Source organism: Euprymna scolopes, chromosome 4 (genome assembly GCF_053919585.1).
Source record: "Euprymna scolopes isolate OS-2025 chromosome 4, ASM5391958v1, whole genome shotgun sequence".
In the NCBI taxonomy this organism is placed as follows: Eukaryota; Metazoa; Mollusca; class Cephalopoda; order Sepiida; family Sepiolidae; genus Euprymna; species Euprymna scolopes.
The window spans coordinates 14197388-14214631 of record NC_136485.1 but is presented as its reverse complement, the minus strand read 5'-3'; the positions used below and the strand labels follow the sequence as shown (position 1 = coordinate 14214631).

The following is a 17244-nucleotide window of genomic DNA, read 5'->3' as shown; positions in this document are numbered from 1 at the left end:
ACCTAATTACAAGTAGTCAACCATAAGCGAGAGCGATCAGAAGGCTTTCCTTTCTTTAGCTACTGCACAGAGATATAGGGGAGGGCGCTGCTTCTTTCACATGTGTCCATGACCCTCACCTTATAATAGGGAGTATTTAGCAAAGCAGCATCAAGTATCCGTTTTAAGTCTTTCGTATTACTCGAGCGAGGATTTAAACCTGGTTTCCAGACATATAAGCACATAGTCTAGCCATTCTACCAAATGCCTACTAAAATAACTCTTTTTTAACTAAGGAGTTATCATATATCAAAGTCCGAAATTCACGAGGATAAATGGTAATGAGTGTATGGTGGTCACTGATAAAACACTGATAAAACGATTGTAAACGATGGGAATTGGGTATAATTTGACTATTCAAGGACCGACTAAAAGAAGGACTTGCTTACATTGGATTTAAAGACGATCACGTTGTAGTCAGATGGAAGATAACTCAGCGAAATAGAATTACACAGGCGAGCAGTTCTAGGAAAAAAAAACTTATTGAGGGAATTTACGTTTAGATTTAAGTGCAGATAGTGGAGGAAATAGTTGATAGCTGTTGTAATTAGACGGGTGTTTTTTTTCGTAAAAGTTTAGCTGTTGGGCATAGATTCAAGATTAGATAGGGCTCTTGTCATTAAAATAACAATAGAGTAGAGCCAGGTTCGCAACATCTTTTCTTTGAGCTTGCAGAAAGGAGAAAATGGCATTACCTAATAAGTTACGAAGCCGGTTTTGAACTCTGCGAAGGCAGGATAGGATGCTTCGATCAGCTCCTCCCTAGATGTGACAACAGTATTCTATTTTAGACCATATTAAGCTCCTGTAGAGAATTAAGATACATGCAGGGGCAATATACCATTTTCCCAGCGACCTTGGCAACATATTTGTTGTAAGTCTTCCATTTGAGTCAGAAGTGAAAATTACTCTCAGAAGCTTGTTGAAGCAGTGTGAATCGTTGACACGAGAAACATTTATGTCAACTGGGCCCAAGATCAGAGCGTTAGTGGTGAAAAGATAGAGGGTTGGTTTTGGACGCGTTAAAATTAACCAGCTACCTTTTATCTCATTGCACCACATGCTCAAGGTCGGAGGGGAGAGACCTTTGCTGACCTTTGAAGTGTTGTCATGTATGGTAGTATCGTCTGCGTATATGTCGACGAACAAACTTACAATGGGATTTGGAGATCATTGATGAAGATAAGGAAAAGAATTGAGCCCAGACTAGATTTTTGAGTTAGGCCAGTATTTATACTTTGAGTTTGGAACTATCGCCTATCTATGACTACTCGTATAAACCTATGATAGTAGTTTACTTGTCTTTTGAACGGCATTATAGTTTTATGTACTACACTATGTTTGAAATCACACTATGTTTTAAATCACATGAAAATCATGAAAAATATAATATAGAGAATCACTGATATATAAACAGCATATATTAGATATTTTCAGTGGCGTAAATTTCTTTTCCAAGAGAGGACCCATCCCTATATAACTGATACATTATCAAATATACCCATGCATTTTTCGTATAGCGGTCTATACCTACGATGAGTATCTCTTTAAATGTATGCGCAACAGTGTACATGCAAGGGTGTAATTGTTAGCGCAGCATCGTCTAGTGTGTATGCAGTTGTCAATAATTCGTTAATAGACATTGCGGGTGTGTGCGTAAAAGTGACAAACGATCGCTGAATCGATCCTCGATAAGCTGACTAAATGGCTTCCCCGAATGTTTAACTAAATGTTTCTTTGCTAGTTAAGCACTTTAGGTCAATGTTATTGTTAATCGTTAGTTGTAAATATTTATTTGAACATTATATTACTGAACTAAATTCCAAGTTATCGTAAGCACTATAAATTGCAACTTTAAAATATCTGATTCATCGGTAAATTCGTACTCGGTTATTTTTTTAAATATTTATTTTCTAACATTCTTAGCTTATGAAATATTTCATATTCAATAACTTTGTACATTGGTTTGGTCGTCCCTCAATACATGCAGATTTATGAAAATACTGGAAATCAAGCCTGCAATAATAGACATATAGGCATATTATCACATATAAGAACAGTCTAAATAAAAGTTATAAGATAACCTGTTATTTTTTATAAAGGGAAAAAGTGTTAGAACCAGAATATTGCCACGAACACTTTTGCTGTATGGTGTATTGGTCATGAGTTCCCCCCGGGTCTTTCCTCTTTGCAATATTGCAATTGATTGGTTAGGTTATAAGTACCGACTGATGGAACCCACTGGGGAGAGACGTCGAATGGTATGCAAGCTACATGCTAGAAAACTACTACTTACTACATTATTATTATTATTCGAAACTGTAGCAAGACCCACTTAACTACTTCAACGATAAATGTCCTTTTTGTATAACATATCAAGTATGACATAGGATTCGAAACGAACTCACTTTGTATGAAAATTTGATTACGCTTATATGAAGAGGACTTTGAACTGAAAGAGAACTTTTTACTCCGATTTCATCTATGATGTTATAATCAAAACAAAAAATCCATTATTTGTATTAAATAAAACAAAGTTAAAAATCTATAGAAAATAAATTATAGCACTTTTAGGACATGAACACAAACTGTAATCTTTCTTATAGAGTTAACAGATCTTTATATATCTGTTGGTTAGTAAATTGTTTCCAATAATTTGAATAATTTATGGAAATATTACTTTACTGTATATATTAGATAATATATTTTTCTACAGCAGGTGTGGTGGGGCGATTTCCTTTAAATCTCGTAGTTTGTGTTGTTCCCGTTTACGTATGACGAGTATTGATTAACACCGAATGACGACAATGCTTCTGACAAGCAGAAATTATCAATGCAAGAGAAGAACAACGCTCTTTGTGCGACAAGAAGGACAAAACGATGCAATCACGATTAAAAGAATGCAGCGTGACATATCGATTCGTATTGCGTACGGGTATTACACGCACGTAGCTTTCGGCCAAAGTTCTTTACTGATAACTCATCTCCATTGGACAATCCCTGTTCAATAGACACGTGAGTGTTAGTGAGACTGGACCTTGTATCACAGTAAGAAAATTGATTCGCAATTTCTCATGAATAAAAGAAATCTGACGGTACGTGGATATCGTTTAATTCTGGTCAATTGATAGCATCAGCGGTTCACGTTTGAAGCAATAAAATAGAAAATGTGTGGCCTGGTATTTCAAAAGATAAGTTTGTGAAAAGGCTAGGTTATGTTATTCAACACGCTAAGCATCTAATACGTTGTGAAATTGGTAAGTTTTCGTATATTACATCGTCGAACGCTATTTACATGACACTATCTAAACGCCATGTAATGTATATAGTTTTTATTTTAATCAAATATACCAATAAAATTCATAAGAAGTCCTTATTCAATTTCCTCTTTATTATACATTGTCAAGTACATGATCAAAATGAAGTTCGATGTATTGAGATTTCATTCATATATAATAGAAACCCGGGAAAACGGTTGCCCTAGGATATGGTTATTCAGGTTACGATGTGTAATACAATGTTTCCCTGCCACTGGTTACGGTATTTACCCCGCCTTGCGGTATTATTATTTAATGTTATTTGGTTATATATATAGTGTCTTCACTTAACAACTGAAGAGAAAAGATATACTGTTTGGAGTTGGTACCAGACAAATAGCTTAAGAATATAACCGATTCAAAGACTCATATCTTTCGTGGTTTGTTTGAACAAATCCTAATAAAACGCAAATAATCTTTAACTCGCGGTTGCGTCAGGTGATTTAGAGTTAGGTTTAGGGTTTGTGTTTTATGCGATGATTCTTTCTTGTTTTGTTTTGTTCATCACTCGTTGTGGTTCAAGTGTAGTATTGGCTTTTTTCTACGAAAGTTACGCTGTTAGGTATTGTGTGTCTTGGCCGCTTCATGGTCCAATGCAGTTTTGCATTGATTGTTATCATTGTTCTTGTGTTCATCTCCTCTCTGAACATTTCTGGTGTCGTATTTGTTTCTTTATTATAAAATAAAATAAAATGAATTTTCGGAGGTGTATTCCATGATTCGTCTTGTGTTGTGTGTAATGCGTATTGCCTGAATGATTTTATCTGAACTACTATTCCAGGCCTTTTGCAACTCAAAAAACACTTTTTCGTAAACGATTCGCGAAATACACATGGTCATATATCTCATCGGGGTTGAGTCTTTTAATGGAGTCTGTGCATATCTCCCCCCCTCTCTCTCCATCGCTCCCCTCTCTCCTTCGTGTGCGCTTTCACTTTATTCCTATCTCATTTTCACTCCTGTGTTTTTCCTTTTTGATTAGGACTTTTTGACAATTTTGAAAGGAACAGTAATTTGTTAATCAAGAGTGAAATATTGCCGAAATACTATTTTATATTGGAGCAAAAACGCATCTAAAAAATATTTGATTACTTATAATTTTAGATTTTTTTTCACATATTTGATATGATCTACACATTAGTCTATATATTAATAGGATAGTGCGTGTTATTTATTTTGTGTCATGCTTACATTCGAGTGACTGTCCTTTAATTGTTATGGACTTCCATTTCTTATAATAAATACCAAGAATTCTTGATAAGTTTGGTTTCGGTTTCGATTATACCTGAAGGAAATCAAGTTCTTATATATATGTAAGTTTTGGTTTTAGTTTCGATTCAAGCTGATGCACCAAAGTGATATAGATATATAGATATTTTAAATCGCAACTTTACAATACATAAAAATTGAAAGAACATTTACTCCATAATAATATATTCGAAATCTGCAAGAATTAAAATATCATATCAAAACGTTCTTTACGACCGGGCTACACCGGGCGTCCCTGCTTGCTTAGATAAATACTTTTGCAGTTTTAACAAAAAAGCTACAATAATATCAAAACGCGTCCATTTACCATGAGCATCTATAGAATGCCAACGTCAATAGATTACATATGAAAGAGTCCTCTGTGGAATTTCCACAAGTCCCACTAGTTAAAATTTATATAAAAAATAAAAGTCACCCAGATTGTTGATCTTTATCATTTTTTCTTACTTGGGAGTAATCAAGTATCAAGGCACGAGGGCTAATCGAGGATAAGGATCATTGAGTGTAAGACGATAGTGTAGTAATCGTTAATGGTGTAAATTAGGTAGAATTTGATAATTTATGGGGACAGCTCAATCAGAACTTGTTTACACTGGATTTGAAGTCTACCCTGTTTTATTCAATCGGGAAGCATACCAGATGAATAGTGTTCCACAGGCGGACAATCCTGGGAAAGAAGATTTGTTCATGGAATCTGCGTTTAGATTTAGGCACAGTTAGAGAGTGGGGGAAATCCTACATTGTGTTTGTAGCTAGTTGAGTGTTTTTTGTGAAAGTTTGGCAAAAGGGAACGATAGATTGGAGCTCAGTCTAATACCTGCCATGAAAATAACAATAGAGCAGAGACAGGCTCGCACGTCCCTTCTAGTCATTCCTTCATCTAAAATCAATATTTAAGTCTGGATAGTTACCCCGAATTTATTTTTGGAGATCAACATTTTTAAAGGGGAATAACTCTGTATTCTTTCATTATAGGATGATTTCAATTTGTTTAGGAGAAAAAGATATTTTGAACAAAAAGAGAGACGTTATTTTAGAATCGAACATTACAATCCTTTGAAAAGCAAACTGATCATAAGTAAATATAGTACAAAGCAATGCTGGTAAAATCTACTAGTCCATCATATTTGTCCGCTTTATTTAAAAAGCAAAAGCAAAGATGCAAAGCGTGCGTTCATAAATTGTTAGGTCTCTTCAATAAAACCTTCTCTCTATTTCTCAACGTTCTATTTATTTTCTAGTCGTCGGAAAAATTAGGCTACGATTCGCACAACAAAATTTGCATGGCAAAATTTTCAAGGCAAAATCATTCGCAAAAGCCAATGTTTTTAATATTTTATTGTTCATTTGTTATTCAAATCCAATTAAATTATTGCATTGTTTCAAATCGGAAAGAAAATCGAGTTTGTTCATTTTTGATTAGTAATTAGTCAAGAGACGTGTGAAAATAATGGAGAGAAAAAAAAGGACAGAATAAATAATAGAAAATAAAAGAGAAGGGAAAGAAAAGAAAAAAAGAAGATAGAGAAGAAAAGCACAGAAGAATTTGATTTTCGGTGTTTGCTTCATAGCATACTAGACTACCCGTGACCCGTTGGGTCAGTATGTTATATTAGCTATGGAATTAATGTATGAGCGTGACACTTGTGACGTAAAGAAAATAGTTTTTTTGTGACCTAACAAAAACATTTCTATGAAAGTATATTAAAATAAAAATTAATGGATATATTTCTAGGGTCGTTCTGTTTATAATTGTTTATTTTTGAAAAAAAAAAACACCAAAAAACCTACAGCCATTGAATTATAAGTGGTTTGCCATACTTATAGGTAGATGTGCACTGAACAGATACCATAATACTTAAAGTTAAATTCAAATTTTGGTATAGCTTTAAAATTAAATTGTTAGTTGAAAGTACAGAATAGTAAAAACCCTTTCCTCATGTTAAGAATGGCTTTTAAATAGAAAATAAAAATAAAATGTAAGTTTTTTTTCATTTTAAACAAACATTCATGGCCCATTGGGTCAAATATTTAATTTATGTTAATAAGGTCAATAAAACTAATTAAGACAATGCTTTTCTATTTACAACATTTTTTTTTGTACAATTTGAGTGTTTTTAAGAAAACGTTTGTTATACTTTCCCTTAATTGAGACTTCTTATCATGTTATAACAACTTTAAACGCGAAAAAAAAAAAAAAAACAATTGAGGCGCTGAAAACGTACACAGTAAAACAATACGGGTCAAAGTAGATTTATTTGTAAGAAAATTGCGACAGTATAATTGTAATACAGAATAGTTGCAAAACATCCTTACTCTTCCCATGTTAAATAATAATTGTGTTTATTTGTTTACGTTATTATGGGTTATGCGCAACCGGATGTCGTAAACCGGAAAGTGGGTTGCATCACTTGTTACAAGGTCAGTTGAGTTTAATAATTATATAGATTAACTATTTAATTCCATATCGAAATGAGACCTTTTGTAGGAAATAAATGACCGAGTATAGTCGAAGGCGACTCGAAGGCTCTCTTTTCATTAGCTGCTACACCGAGATATATGGTAGGAGGCCACTCCATTCAGAGAATTACTCCAATTGGTCTTGATCCTCTCCTTATAATGCTGAGTCATTAGCAAGAAGGTATCAATTATCATTTTAAGTGTTTGGTATGACTCGAACCAGTTTTAAAGCCTGGTATCCCTGCCCACAATGGCGACCACTTTTAACAGTGTGGCAAATGAACATAATTGTAGGAAAACACACAAAATATGGGTTATAGTAAACAACATGTTATTACCTACTCAAGAATGATTCATGATAATGATAGTATGTTTGTATTCACATAAACTCGTACAGATAACTTACTACTAATCCACGAAGCTTTCTATAGTGACCTTTATCTCGCATATTGTACGGCGAGAAACGAGGCTTTTTATGATCTAAAGTTGGAGAACTGCGTCTTAACCCTTACCCTAAATTTAACCTAACTCTAACCATAAACCTAGCCTTACACGGGTTTAGAGACAACTTAAAATTTTAGTAGGCGTTTGGTATAATGGCTACACTGTGTGCTTATAGTTACAGCATTCTTCGATCAAAAGATTTCGATACGATTTTTTAAAAGATTAAACGATTCATTAAACGCATATTTTCCGCAAATGTGGAAAGGGGGCTGCGAGTTCATACCATCGAACTTATCCATGCGTATCTTGAAAAAATTAAGAATGTGTTCTGAATTCGGAACGGAACCTTTTATTTAATCTACGTGTGTAGCATGATCTCGTTTTGTCAGCCATGACTGAGGAAAATTCTTCAGAAATTCGTAATTGTATTCTAAGTATTGACTGCATTGGAAATAGAACCTTCAACTTCCAGAAGAATGTAATTTAAAACTAAGTACAAGTCCACCAGTTCCCGCATTGAACGAGACACACCTGAAAAAGGTTGCACGCTACATCGGCCGAAACGTTGTACGAATAAAATTCTAGATAAGAATAGTAGCCACATTAATCCAAATGATCCAAATTATCAATCTTCATCTAAAAAATTACGAAACAAATTCTTTCATGCTAAAAGAATTTTGTCTTTATTCAGTGTTTCTGTGTAATTGAAATTGTGTGCATTAAAAAATCGACTTGTTTCCTGTAAAGGAAATAGATTTAGTTTTGCTTCGATAAACAAATTTAATTAAAAGAAGAAAGAAAGAAAAATAATCATCGCCGACATCAGGCGACTGATTGAAAGAATTCTATAAACAACACACACACACAAAAAAATGAAATGAATTATAAATCCATTGGGCAAAAAAAAAAAAAAAATGTAAAAAGAAAAATGTTTCGAGTAAAACAAGAAGCAAATAAAAATTGAAAGACAAAAAAAAATATATCGATATATTAAAACAACTATCTATTATTTACGTATATACATATGAGATATATGTGTCCACTCCACAGAAATGATTTGTTTAGAATGGTAGAAGATTTTGTGTAAAACCATATCGTATTTTTGGTACTACTAATAAATACTACTAATAAATACGGTCAGTGCAAATTATCGCCACAAGACGAAGTAGGCAGGACACTTCAGATTTTTATATTAGAGTTTTCTGGCTCCTTGATGTATGCCAACGAATTGATCTGAAAAGCGCCCTAGATAAGATACATAGGTATATATATATATATATATATATATATATATATATATATATATAGTAATTTATAAAATATATATGGCGATTAAGCTACACTGAATATTCGGCGTTTCATCCACTCTAGGACTCCTCATGCTTATGCGCGAATTCTGTGGTTGTTTATCGTTTTTATATGCTCCTCTCCTATTGAGATTTTAGTTAGCTAATCAGCTTTCTAGTATCCACGGCGCCCCTTAGTATCAGCGAATGGGCATGCATTTTATCGGACAAAGGATCTGTTTGAAAACTAGGTTAGTGTTTTTTTTTTTTAGTTTATATATAAATATATATATATATATGTGTACATACATATATGCACACATATATACATATATATATATGCATATATGTGTGATCGTTTATGCATATTCATGTTTATTTAATTGATTTATTTGTTAATTTTGCAATGTTAAAAAGTTCTTCGGATATCGAGGGATAAAAGCCTATGATGTCAAACTGTATAAACGTACATTTATCTTTGTTTTCTATATTTTTAAACCAAATGATTGCTTCGGCAGTATTTGCCCACTGGTTCAATTCTAGGTCTTGTTTGATTTGTTTGTTTACTCTAGAAAGTATAGTTTTGCTAATTCTACCTATTTCTGGTTTCGTTGGGTTTATCAGGCAGGTACTGGGATTATTATTACAGTCCTATTTGTGGTCTTTAAGCAGAATGTATGCCTCTCTAGGTTTCAATTTACCAACTTTATCGCTAATTTTTAATTTATCGGTAATTTGTTTACTTTCAGTATTTATTATATCTATGTAGTCGCATTCGTTTGTGTCTAGTTTTTTTTTAGTTTTTTGTAATGTTTTCTGTGATTAGTTTGTTATATTCTTGCTTATCTATTTTATAAAAGTTTCTAGTTTTATCTGCTTTTACAAAGATTTTATTAGAGTTGTTTATGTTTCTAACGATTTTGTGTAGTTTCTGTTGGAAATTGTTAGGTTGATTGTGGAATTCTAAGTTTTTAATTACGTTTAAAAGGTAATTTTCAAAGTTTATCAAAAGGTCTACTGCTTTCGTATTTTTAAGGGTTTTAAAACCATAGGATTTTTTTTGTTTACGTTTTCATTTTTAAGGAAGAAATTTGCTAGCCATCGCATTCGGCGTATTAGTTCATCTGTTTTTTGGATTAATTTAATAATATAGCTATGCTTGCTAGGTGTGGGGATGTTTTTAGTGATGTTTCGAAATTAACTCTTTCCATACCTATTTTTAATGTGGTGAAATAAATTCTTTGAGAGTGCTCGACTGTTTCAGGAGCTAAGTATAACTACTAAATTTACTCACGTAAAATTAATATATGAAAGTATAGATTTATGCGTAAACTTTAAGTATTTACTTCAAAAGTGCTCAATACGTAGGTAGAGCTTGTTAGTAATTTATAAAATATATATGGCGATTAAGCTACACTAAATATTCCGCGTTTCATCAACTCTAGGACTCTTCAGGCTTATGCGCGAATTCTGTGGTTGTTTATCGTTTTTATATGCTCCTCTTCTATTGAGATTTTAGTTAGCCAATCAGCTTTCTAGTATCCACCGCGCCCTATCCTTCCTATCAGCCAATGAGCATGCATTTATCGGACAAAGGCCTATTTGGCCTCTGGTTGACCTGTTCCTTTGTGTGTGCTCTGTTTAGTTTCTTGATCTAGGTTAGTTTTTTTTAATGTTAGTTTATATATAAATATATATGTGTACATATATATATCCACATATATATGCATATATACATATATATATATATACATACATATATGTGTGATCGTTTATGTATATTCATGTTTATTTAATTTATTTATTTGTTTATTTTCTATTGTTTTATTTAGTTTTAAAACTATTTTGTATCGCTATCCTAGAGTAAATTTTATCTTGTGAACACAGTTATTTGCTATTTCTCATCTACCGTTTAATAGATGTTGGAGTTCTTTAAAGTACAGGATAGCATATTTTTCATGAAGGCATAATCTAAATGGGTCGTCTAGGTCCCTACACGTGGTAGCTTGTCTTATTATTTTCCATTCGACTACCGGCGAATGTCCGCTTTCTTTGAGTCCCCAGTATTTATTCGCTAGTGTTGCTTTCATACGATGTTTTATATTGTTGAATGTACTTTTGTGGTCATAGTATAGACTCAGTAATAACTCAAGCGATGAAAATGCATTTAACAAGTCAACCAATATCTACGAAACAGCCCTAAAAATAGTGGATACAAAAATATCGATATCAAATATAAGCAACAAAACACCAATAACTATAATAAAAATAAAAATAGAAGAAAAAGAACTATAATTTGGTATACGGCCCCATACAATCAAATGTTAAAAACAAAACTTGGCAAGAAATTTCTAGATCTTATTGAAAAACACTTTCCTGCAACCAACCCTTTACACAAAATTTTCAATAAAATACCTTAAAGTTATCCTACAGTTGATGCGAAAATTTAGAGATGATAATTAAAGCACATAATAACAAAATATTAAATAAAAACAATGTAAACAACAACAAAATAAACAATAAAAAAGTAGACACCATGACAAAAATAAAACTAATCCTAGCAGAAATACAACAACTACTACTACTACTACTACTACTACTACTACTACTACTACTAGTAATAATAATAATAATAATAATAATAATAATAATAATAATAATAATAATAATAATAATAATAAACCAACCCCGGACAAGAACAACCATACTAGAAATAAAAATACTAATAACGAACAAGATGAATGCAACTGTAGACACCGCACACTTTGCCCATTTCAAAATAAATGTCTAACCAAAAGCGTAGTTGAACAGGCCATAATATTTGCGAAAGAAAACCCGAATGACAAGAAATATTACGTAGGTATGACTTCCTTAGATTTCAAAATATGTATGTATATATATATATGTATATATATGTGGTTATATGTATGTACACATATATATTTATATATAAACTAACATAAAAAAACATTAACCTAGTTTTAAAACAGATCAAGAAACTAAATAGAGCACACACAAAGGAACAGGTCAACCAGAGTCCAAATAGGCCTTTGTCCGATAAATGCATGCTCATTGGCTGATAGGAAGGGCGCGGTAGATACTAGAAAGCTGATTGGCTAACTAAAATCTCAATAGAAGAGGAGCATATAAAAACGATAAACAACCACAGAATTCGCGCATAAGCCTGAAGAGTCCTAGAGTTGATGAAACGCGGAATATTCAGTGTAGCTTAATCGCCATATATATTTTTTAAATTACTATATATATATATATATATATATATATATATATATATATATATATATATATATATATATACGTATGTGTGTGTTTGTGCGCCTTTTAGGAGACCAAATCGTTTGGCCTAACACGTTGAAATACATTATGTCTTTAATTAATTATTCTGACTGTATCAATTTTATAATGTACCCATGTAAGCATTAAAAAAATCTCGTCTACTTCAATTCAATTGGCTACGTTTTCGGCATCTTTCGGCTGTTTGCGGAAGATGCCGACGTAGAATCGGTTTTAAAATGAATCACAAACTGTGCAAGTGCCGTATGCCCATAATCGTTGTATAGCTTTAAAATTTGTGTGAAAATATTTCTTGCTATAAATAATAATAAACCTTTTTATTTCAGATTGAGTATGTTCCCGACGACTTTTTAGGAAATGTGTTCATGTCAATGAAAGGTGACTCCATTGAAAACCTTAAAACGTTGCGTGAATCTGTCGATAAGGATAGGTAAGTACGGTTAGCTATAATCGTTATTATCCTTTTGTTTGAAATGCCGCTAAAATTACAGTATAGTTAATAATGGAAAAATCGTAAACAAAATAAATAACTTTTACCAAACGCAGCAGAATTTAATTATCTACAGACATCGTAAGATTCACCGCAAAATCTTCGAAAGTGGCAATTTGGAAAAAAAACTGTATTTAATTCGACAAAACGTCCAGAAATAAATTCTCTATGCCATTGATATCCTGTACGCTTTTAAGTATTACACAGATTGTAACTAATTCTCATATTAAAAATTCATAAACATGTTATTCTACATATATAGTTGTATTAGTAAATTGTCTATGTGACTCTCCGAATTAACATGTATAACCGCACTTTTCTTAACCTATTTCTATCATATTATGCTTCTACATGTATGTGGGTGTGTCTATTTTGCATGTATTGTGTGTATGTGGGTGTGTCTATTTGGCAGGGATTGTGTGTATGTGGATTGGTCTATTTGGCATGGATTGTGTGTATGTGGGTTTGTCTATTTAGCATGTATTGTGTGTATGTGAGTTGGTCTATTTGACATGGATTATGTGTGTGTGGGTGTGTCTATTTGGCATAGATTGTGTGTATGTGGGTTGGTCTGTTTGGCATAGAGTGTGCGTATTTGCGTGCGTCCATTTGGCAAGGATTGTGTGTATGTGCGTTAGTCTATTTGGCATGGATTGTATATATATGGGTTGATCTATTTGGCATAGATTGTGCGAATTTGCGTTGATCTATTTGGTAAGGATTGGATGTATGTGCGTTGGTACATTTAGCATGGATTGTGTGTGTGTGGGTTGATCCATTTAGCATGGATTGTGTGTGTGTGTGTATGTGTGTGTGTGTGTGTGTGTGTGTGTGGATTCTATTTCATACTTTTTTATCACGGCGCACGTGTTGCGGTAGGGGCTCCAACATGCGGCAAATATATTTGATTATTTGAGAATAGAAACTATATAATAAACAGTTGCGTCTGCATATAATTCGTCCAAAGAGGTACATAGTACATAAAAAGAAGTGGAACATCTATAATAATCAAATGTAACTTGTGTAAATCTCTCACGAAAAAAAATGTAGAACAGACGTACCCAACTTGAAGTCTAAACCATTAAGATTTTGAATCTTACCCTACGGATGTGTGAGGCTTTTCTTATTCTTATTTGTGAACAATGGAATTTATAACGCTAAAAACATGAAACGAACACGTGGAAGTTATTTTTTAAAAAAATCTCCGAGAAATTGTAATTCTACGTGTTCATTTCATGTTTTTTTATTGAATCTGTCATGCGCTCGTTTCAGACATTTTTCTTGCTATTGAATCTGGGAAAACAGAAATACTCACTTTAATGCGAATGAAGCATTATAGACAAAACGTATAGACGCTTAATAGTTAAAAATATAGAGGCTTAATAGTTAAAAATATAGACGCTTAATAGTTTAAAAATAGACGTTTAATAGTTAAAAATATAGACGCTTAATATTTAAAAAATAGAGGCTTAATAGTTAAAAATATAGACGCTTAATATTTAAAAATATAGACGCTTAATAGTTAAAAATATAGACGCTTAATAGTTAAAAAATAGACGTTTAATAGTTAAAAATATAGACGCTTAATAGTTTAAAAATAGACGCTTAATAGTTAAAAATATAGACGCTTAATAGTTAAAAAACAAACTATGAAACAAGTCTATGCTTTCATCCCATTTGACATAATGGTTAGAGAGATTCAGTAATGAGGCCGGAGACTTGAATATACACCTCAGTCGAGTATTACCAAAAGCTAAAGAGACACATGGTACACCATGCTTATAGCATTACAAAGTAAGGATAAACGTAAGTGGGCTTAAAAGCACAAAAAAAAAAATCAGAATTTTAACTTTCGAATTATATTAAGAAATATGTAAAATATACCAGCAAACAAGTTTTTATCTCACCGAGAATTCGCATATGCAAAAATGCTTACCGCACAAAAATAAGATTTGTCATAACACAAAAATAATAAAATTTTATATTGTAAATAGTACGCTGTGAGTTCAATCACTGATGAATGACAAACGGCGTAACCTTCACTGTTTTCCTTCATGAGCCCGCATGAATGACTGCTAAACGAGCAATCCAATCAAAATTATCGGCGACCTTGATTACATCTTTGTACATTAGCCAATGACGAGAGTGCCGTCGAATCGCCTTCGACTATGATCGATCTATGCTTTTACGTCTTCGTAAAAATCTGAACTTCATATTAAATGAGTATTTTAATAATCAAATCGACTCATGAAAAGCCTCGCATTATATATGTGAGATCTTTGTTGTATCTAAAAACATACAAAACTTTTATTTTAGTCGTAGTAAATAAACGTTTATGGCTAGATAATTTAGATCAAGATAAAGGGAGCTAATTACTGAATATGTTAAGCCAACAATCGTTTGTTTATCATTATCATAAAATACAACAGAGAAGGTGTAATCACTAGATACTATAAAAGAAGTGTGAATATCTGCTTGTAACATTAAGAATAACATTAAGAATAACATTAAGAATAACATTAAGATTCATATATGCCATCATCATCATCATCATCATCATCATCATCATCATCATCATCATCATCATCATCATCATCATCACGCAGTCCTTTATAGCTGAAAATGACTAATAGGGTCTCGGTGCTTTATTCTACGGTGTTGTAACATTCAACACTCAATGTGGAAATTTTTACCACGTGTAATGCATGGGTAATTACCAGGGTTAATCCTTTAGTAATGATTTTGTTCAGACGTGACTTTTATGTTTTGTCTCTATTTCTGCTTTTTCTTTTGTGAAGGCTTCTGCGCCAGCAACTTCGGTCTGCTGCTAGCGCTTCCCAGTTTTCCTTGCATTAAGGTAGCGCTTTATCACATCCTTCTAGCGGAGTTTCTGTCCATCAATCTTTATGTAGCCATTTCCCAATTCTCCATACAATAGGATTTTTGGGATGCGATTGTTTTCCTATCTGGCCACATGTCCAGTCCATCGCAGTTAATTGATGGCGAGTACGGCTTCTATGCTGTTCATATTGGCTCTGTTAAGTACTTCAACATTTAGTATGAGATCTTCCCATTTAATTTTCATAATTTTCCTAGGTGGCGCTGTTGTGTTGCTTCCAACCTATTTGTTTGGTCAAGTAGAGTGTGTAGGTTTTTGCTGAATATAGTAGAACAGGTAATACCACTGCTTCATATACTTTGCATTTTGTTTCTAGTCTAATGCCGTTCCTTGACCATAATCGTTTTTCTAGTTCTCCGAACATATGTAGCTTAGTTATCAAATAGTTGAATATGAAGACTAATCAAAATAAATAATAGAAATCCATTTCTTAATATTGTTTACCATTTTCTTAATATTGTGTATTCAATATCAGATATGTTATCCAAATTGGTTGAATTTTGTTTTTTTATTTTTATCCGCCATTCGAAATCAAAGGGCAACAACAATATTATGATATAAATCAAAGCGACTTCGATTCATTTTTTTCACATGTTTTTAAATTTCTTTTCACAGGTGGATCACTCAACCAGCCATAGTGAATGCGTTTTATAGCTCTGTCCGCAACTCAATAAGTAAGTCGATTACTTATTTATTTGAAAATTTAAAAAATTGGCAAAATATGTTTTATTTTTATTCAGCGATTTATTTCCATAACTGCCGCTAGATTTGATAGAGAATTGTATAACAATTTTGTAATTTAATTAAATAAAAATCACTCCAGACACAGCACGAAACCAACTGATGTAAGGAGATCAAATACTAATTCGAGGAAAATAATAGCCAACAAAAAGTGTTAGATAGAGACACTCTGACACAGGAAACACCAATTCTTTCTCATTTGTAAGAAACATCGCTCATGGAATATGAAGACTACAGGACAACATAACGAAAGCGTGAGTTTCAAGCTTACCGGAAGTCCACTTTTCACTCGTATTAAATTAATTAGTCTCTTTTAAGCAGTAACTTTCCATCTAAAACCAAATGTTAAGCTAAAGTGAAACAATTTTTGTGACGATATATATAACTTGTATTTGTTCATATATCTATCTATCTATCTATCTATCTATCTATCTATCTATATCTATATCTATCTATATCTATATATATCTATATATATATCTATATCTATATATATGTATATATATATATATAGATAGATAGAGATATGAACAAATACAGGTTTCAAAGCATCAACGATGTCTTGTATGTCAAGCGTCTGTTTGCAAGAGGTGAAATGCGCATGCCCAGAGTCAGAGTGTTGTAAGTAATTTGCATGCGAGGTGTCCGAAAATGTAGATGCGACGATAGTGAGTCAGATGATAAATCGCGGTGAACGTGAAAATAGGAGAAACTGTTAAGCCTACCCAGATCTTTTGACACAAAACATTGCAGATATTTGGTCCTCATCGATTTGGATTTAGAGAGCACGGAAAATGAAAACAGAAATACACAGTAAAGAACCCTCATTTTGGCTATGATTGAAAAGGATGAGCAAAGTTGGAAAGTGAAAGAAATTTGATGTCTATTATAGAACTATTAGAAACATTACTAATAAAGAACATTTTGTCACATTGTTCATTATAACTAGATAAATGAACATGGTGTTACAGCTAAGTGCTCAAG

At 32.6% G+C, this 17244-nt stretch overlaps 1 protein-coding gene across 1 annotated transcript in view; it reads left to right on the top strand.

The window, feature by feature from the left end:
• LOC145266706 (neprilysin-1-like) overlaps nt 1-17244 on the top strand; it is a 348933-nt gene that overhangs the window by 298274 nt on the left and 33415 nt on the right. Inside the window, exons 13-14 of the mRNA XM_080122633.1 lie at nt 12457-12560; nt 16135-16193. Of these exons, the coding sequence (XP_079978759.1) occupies nt 12457-12560; nt 16135-16193 (163 nt within the window). The remainder of the gene's footprint in view (nt 1-12456; nt 12561-16134; nt 16194-17244) is intronic.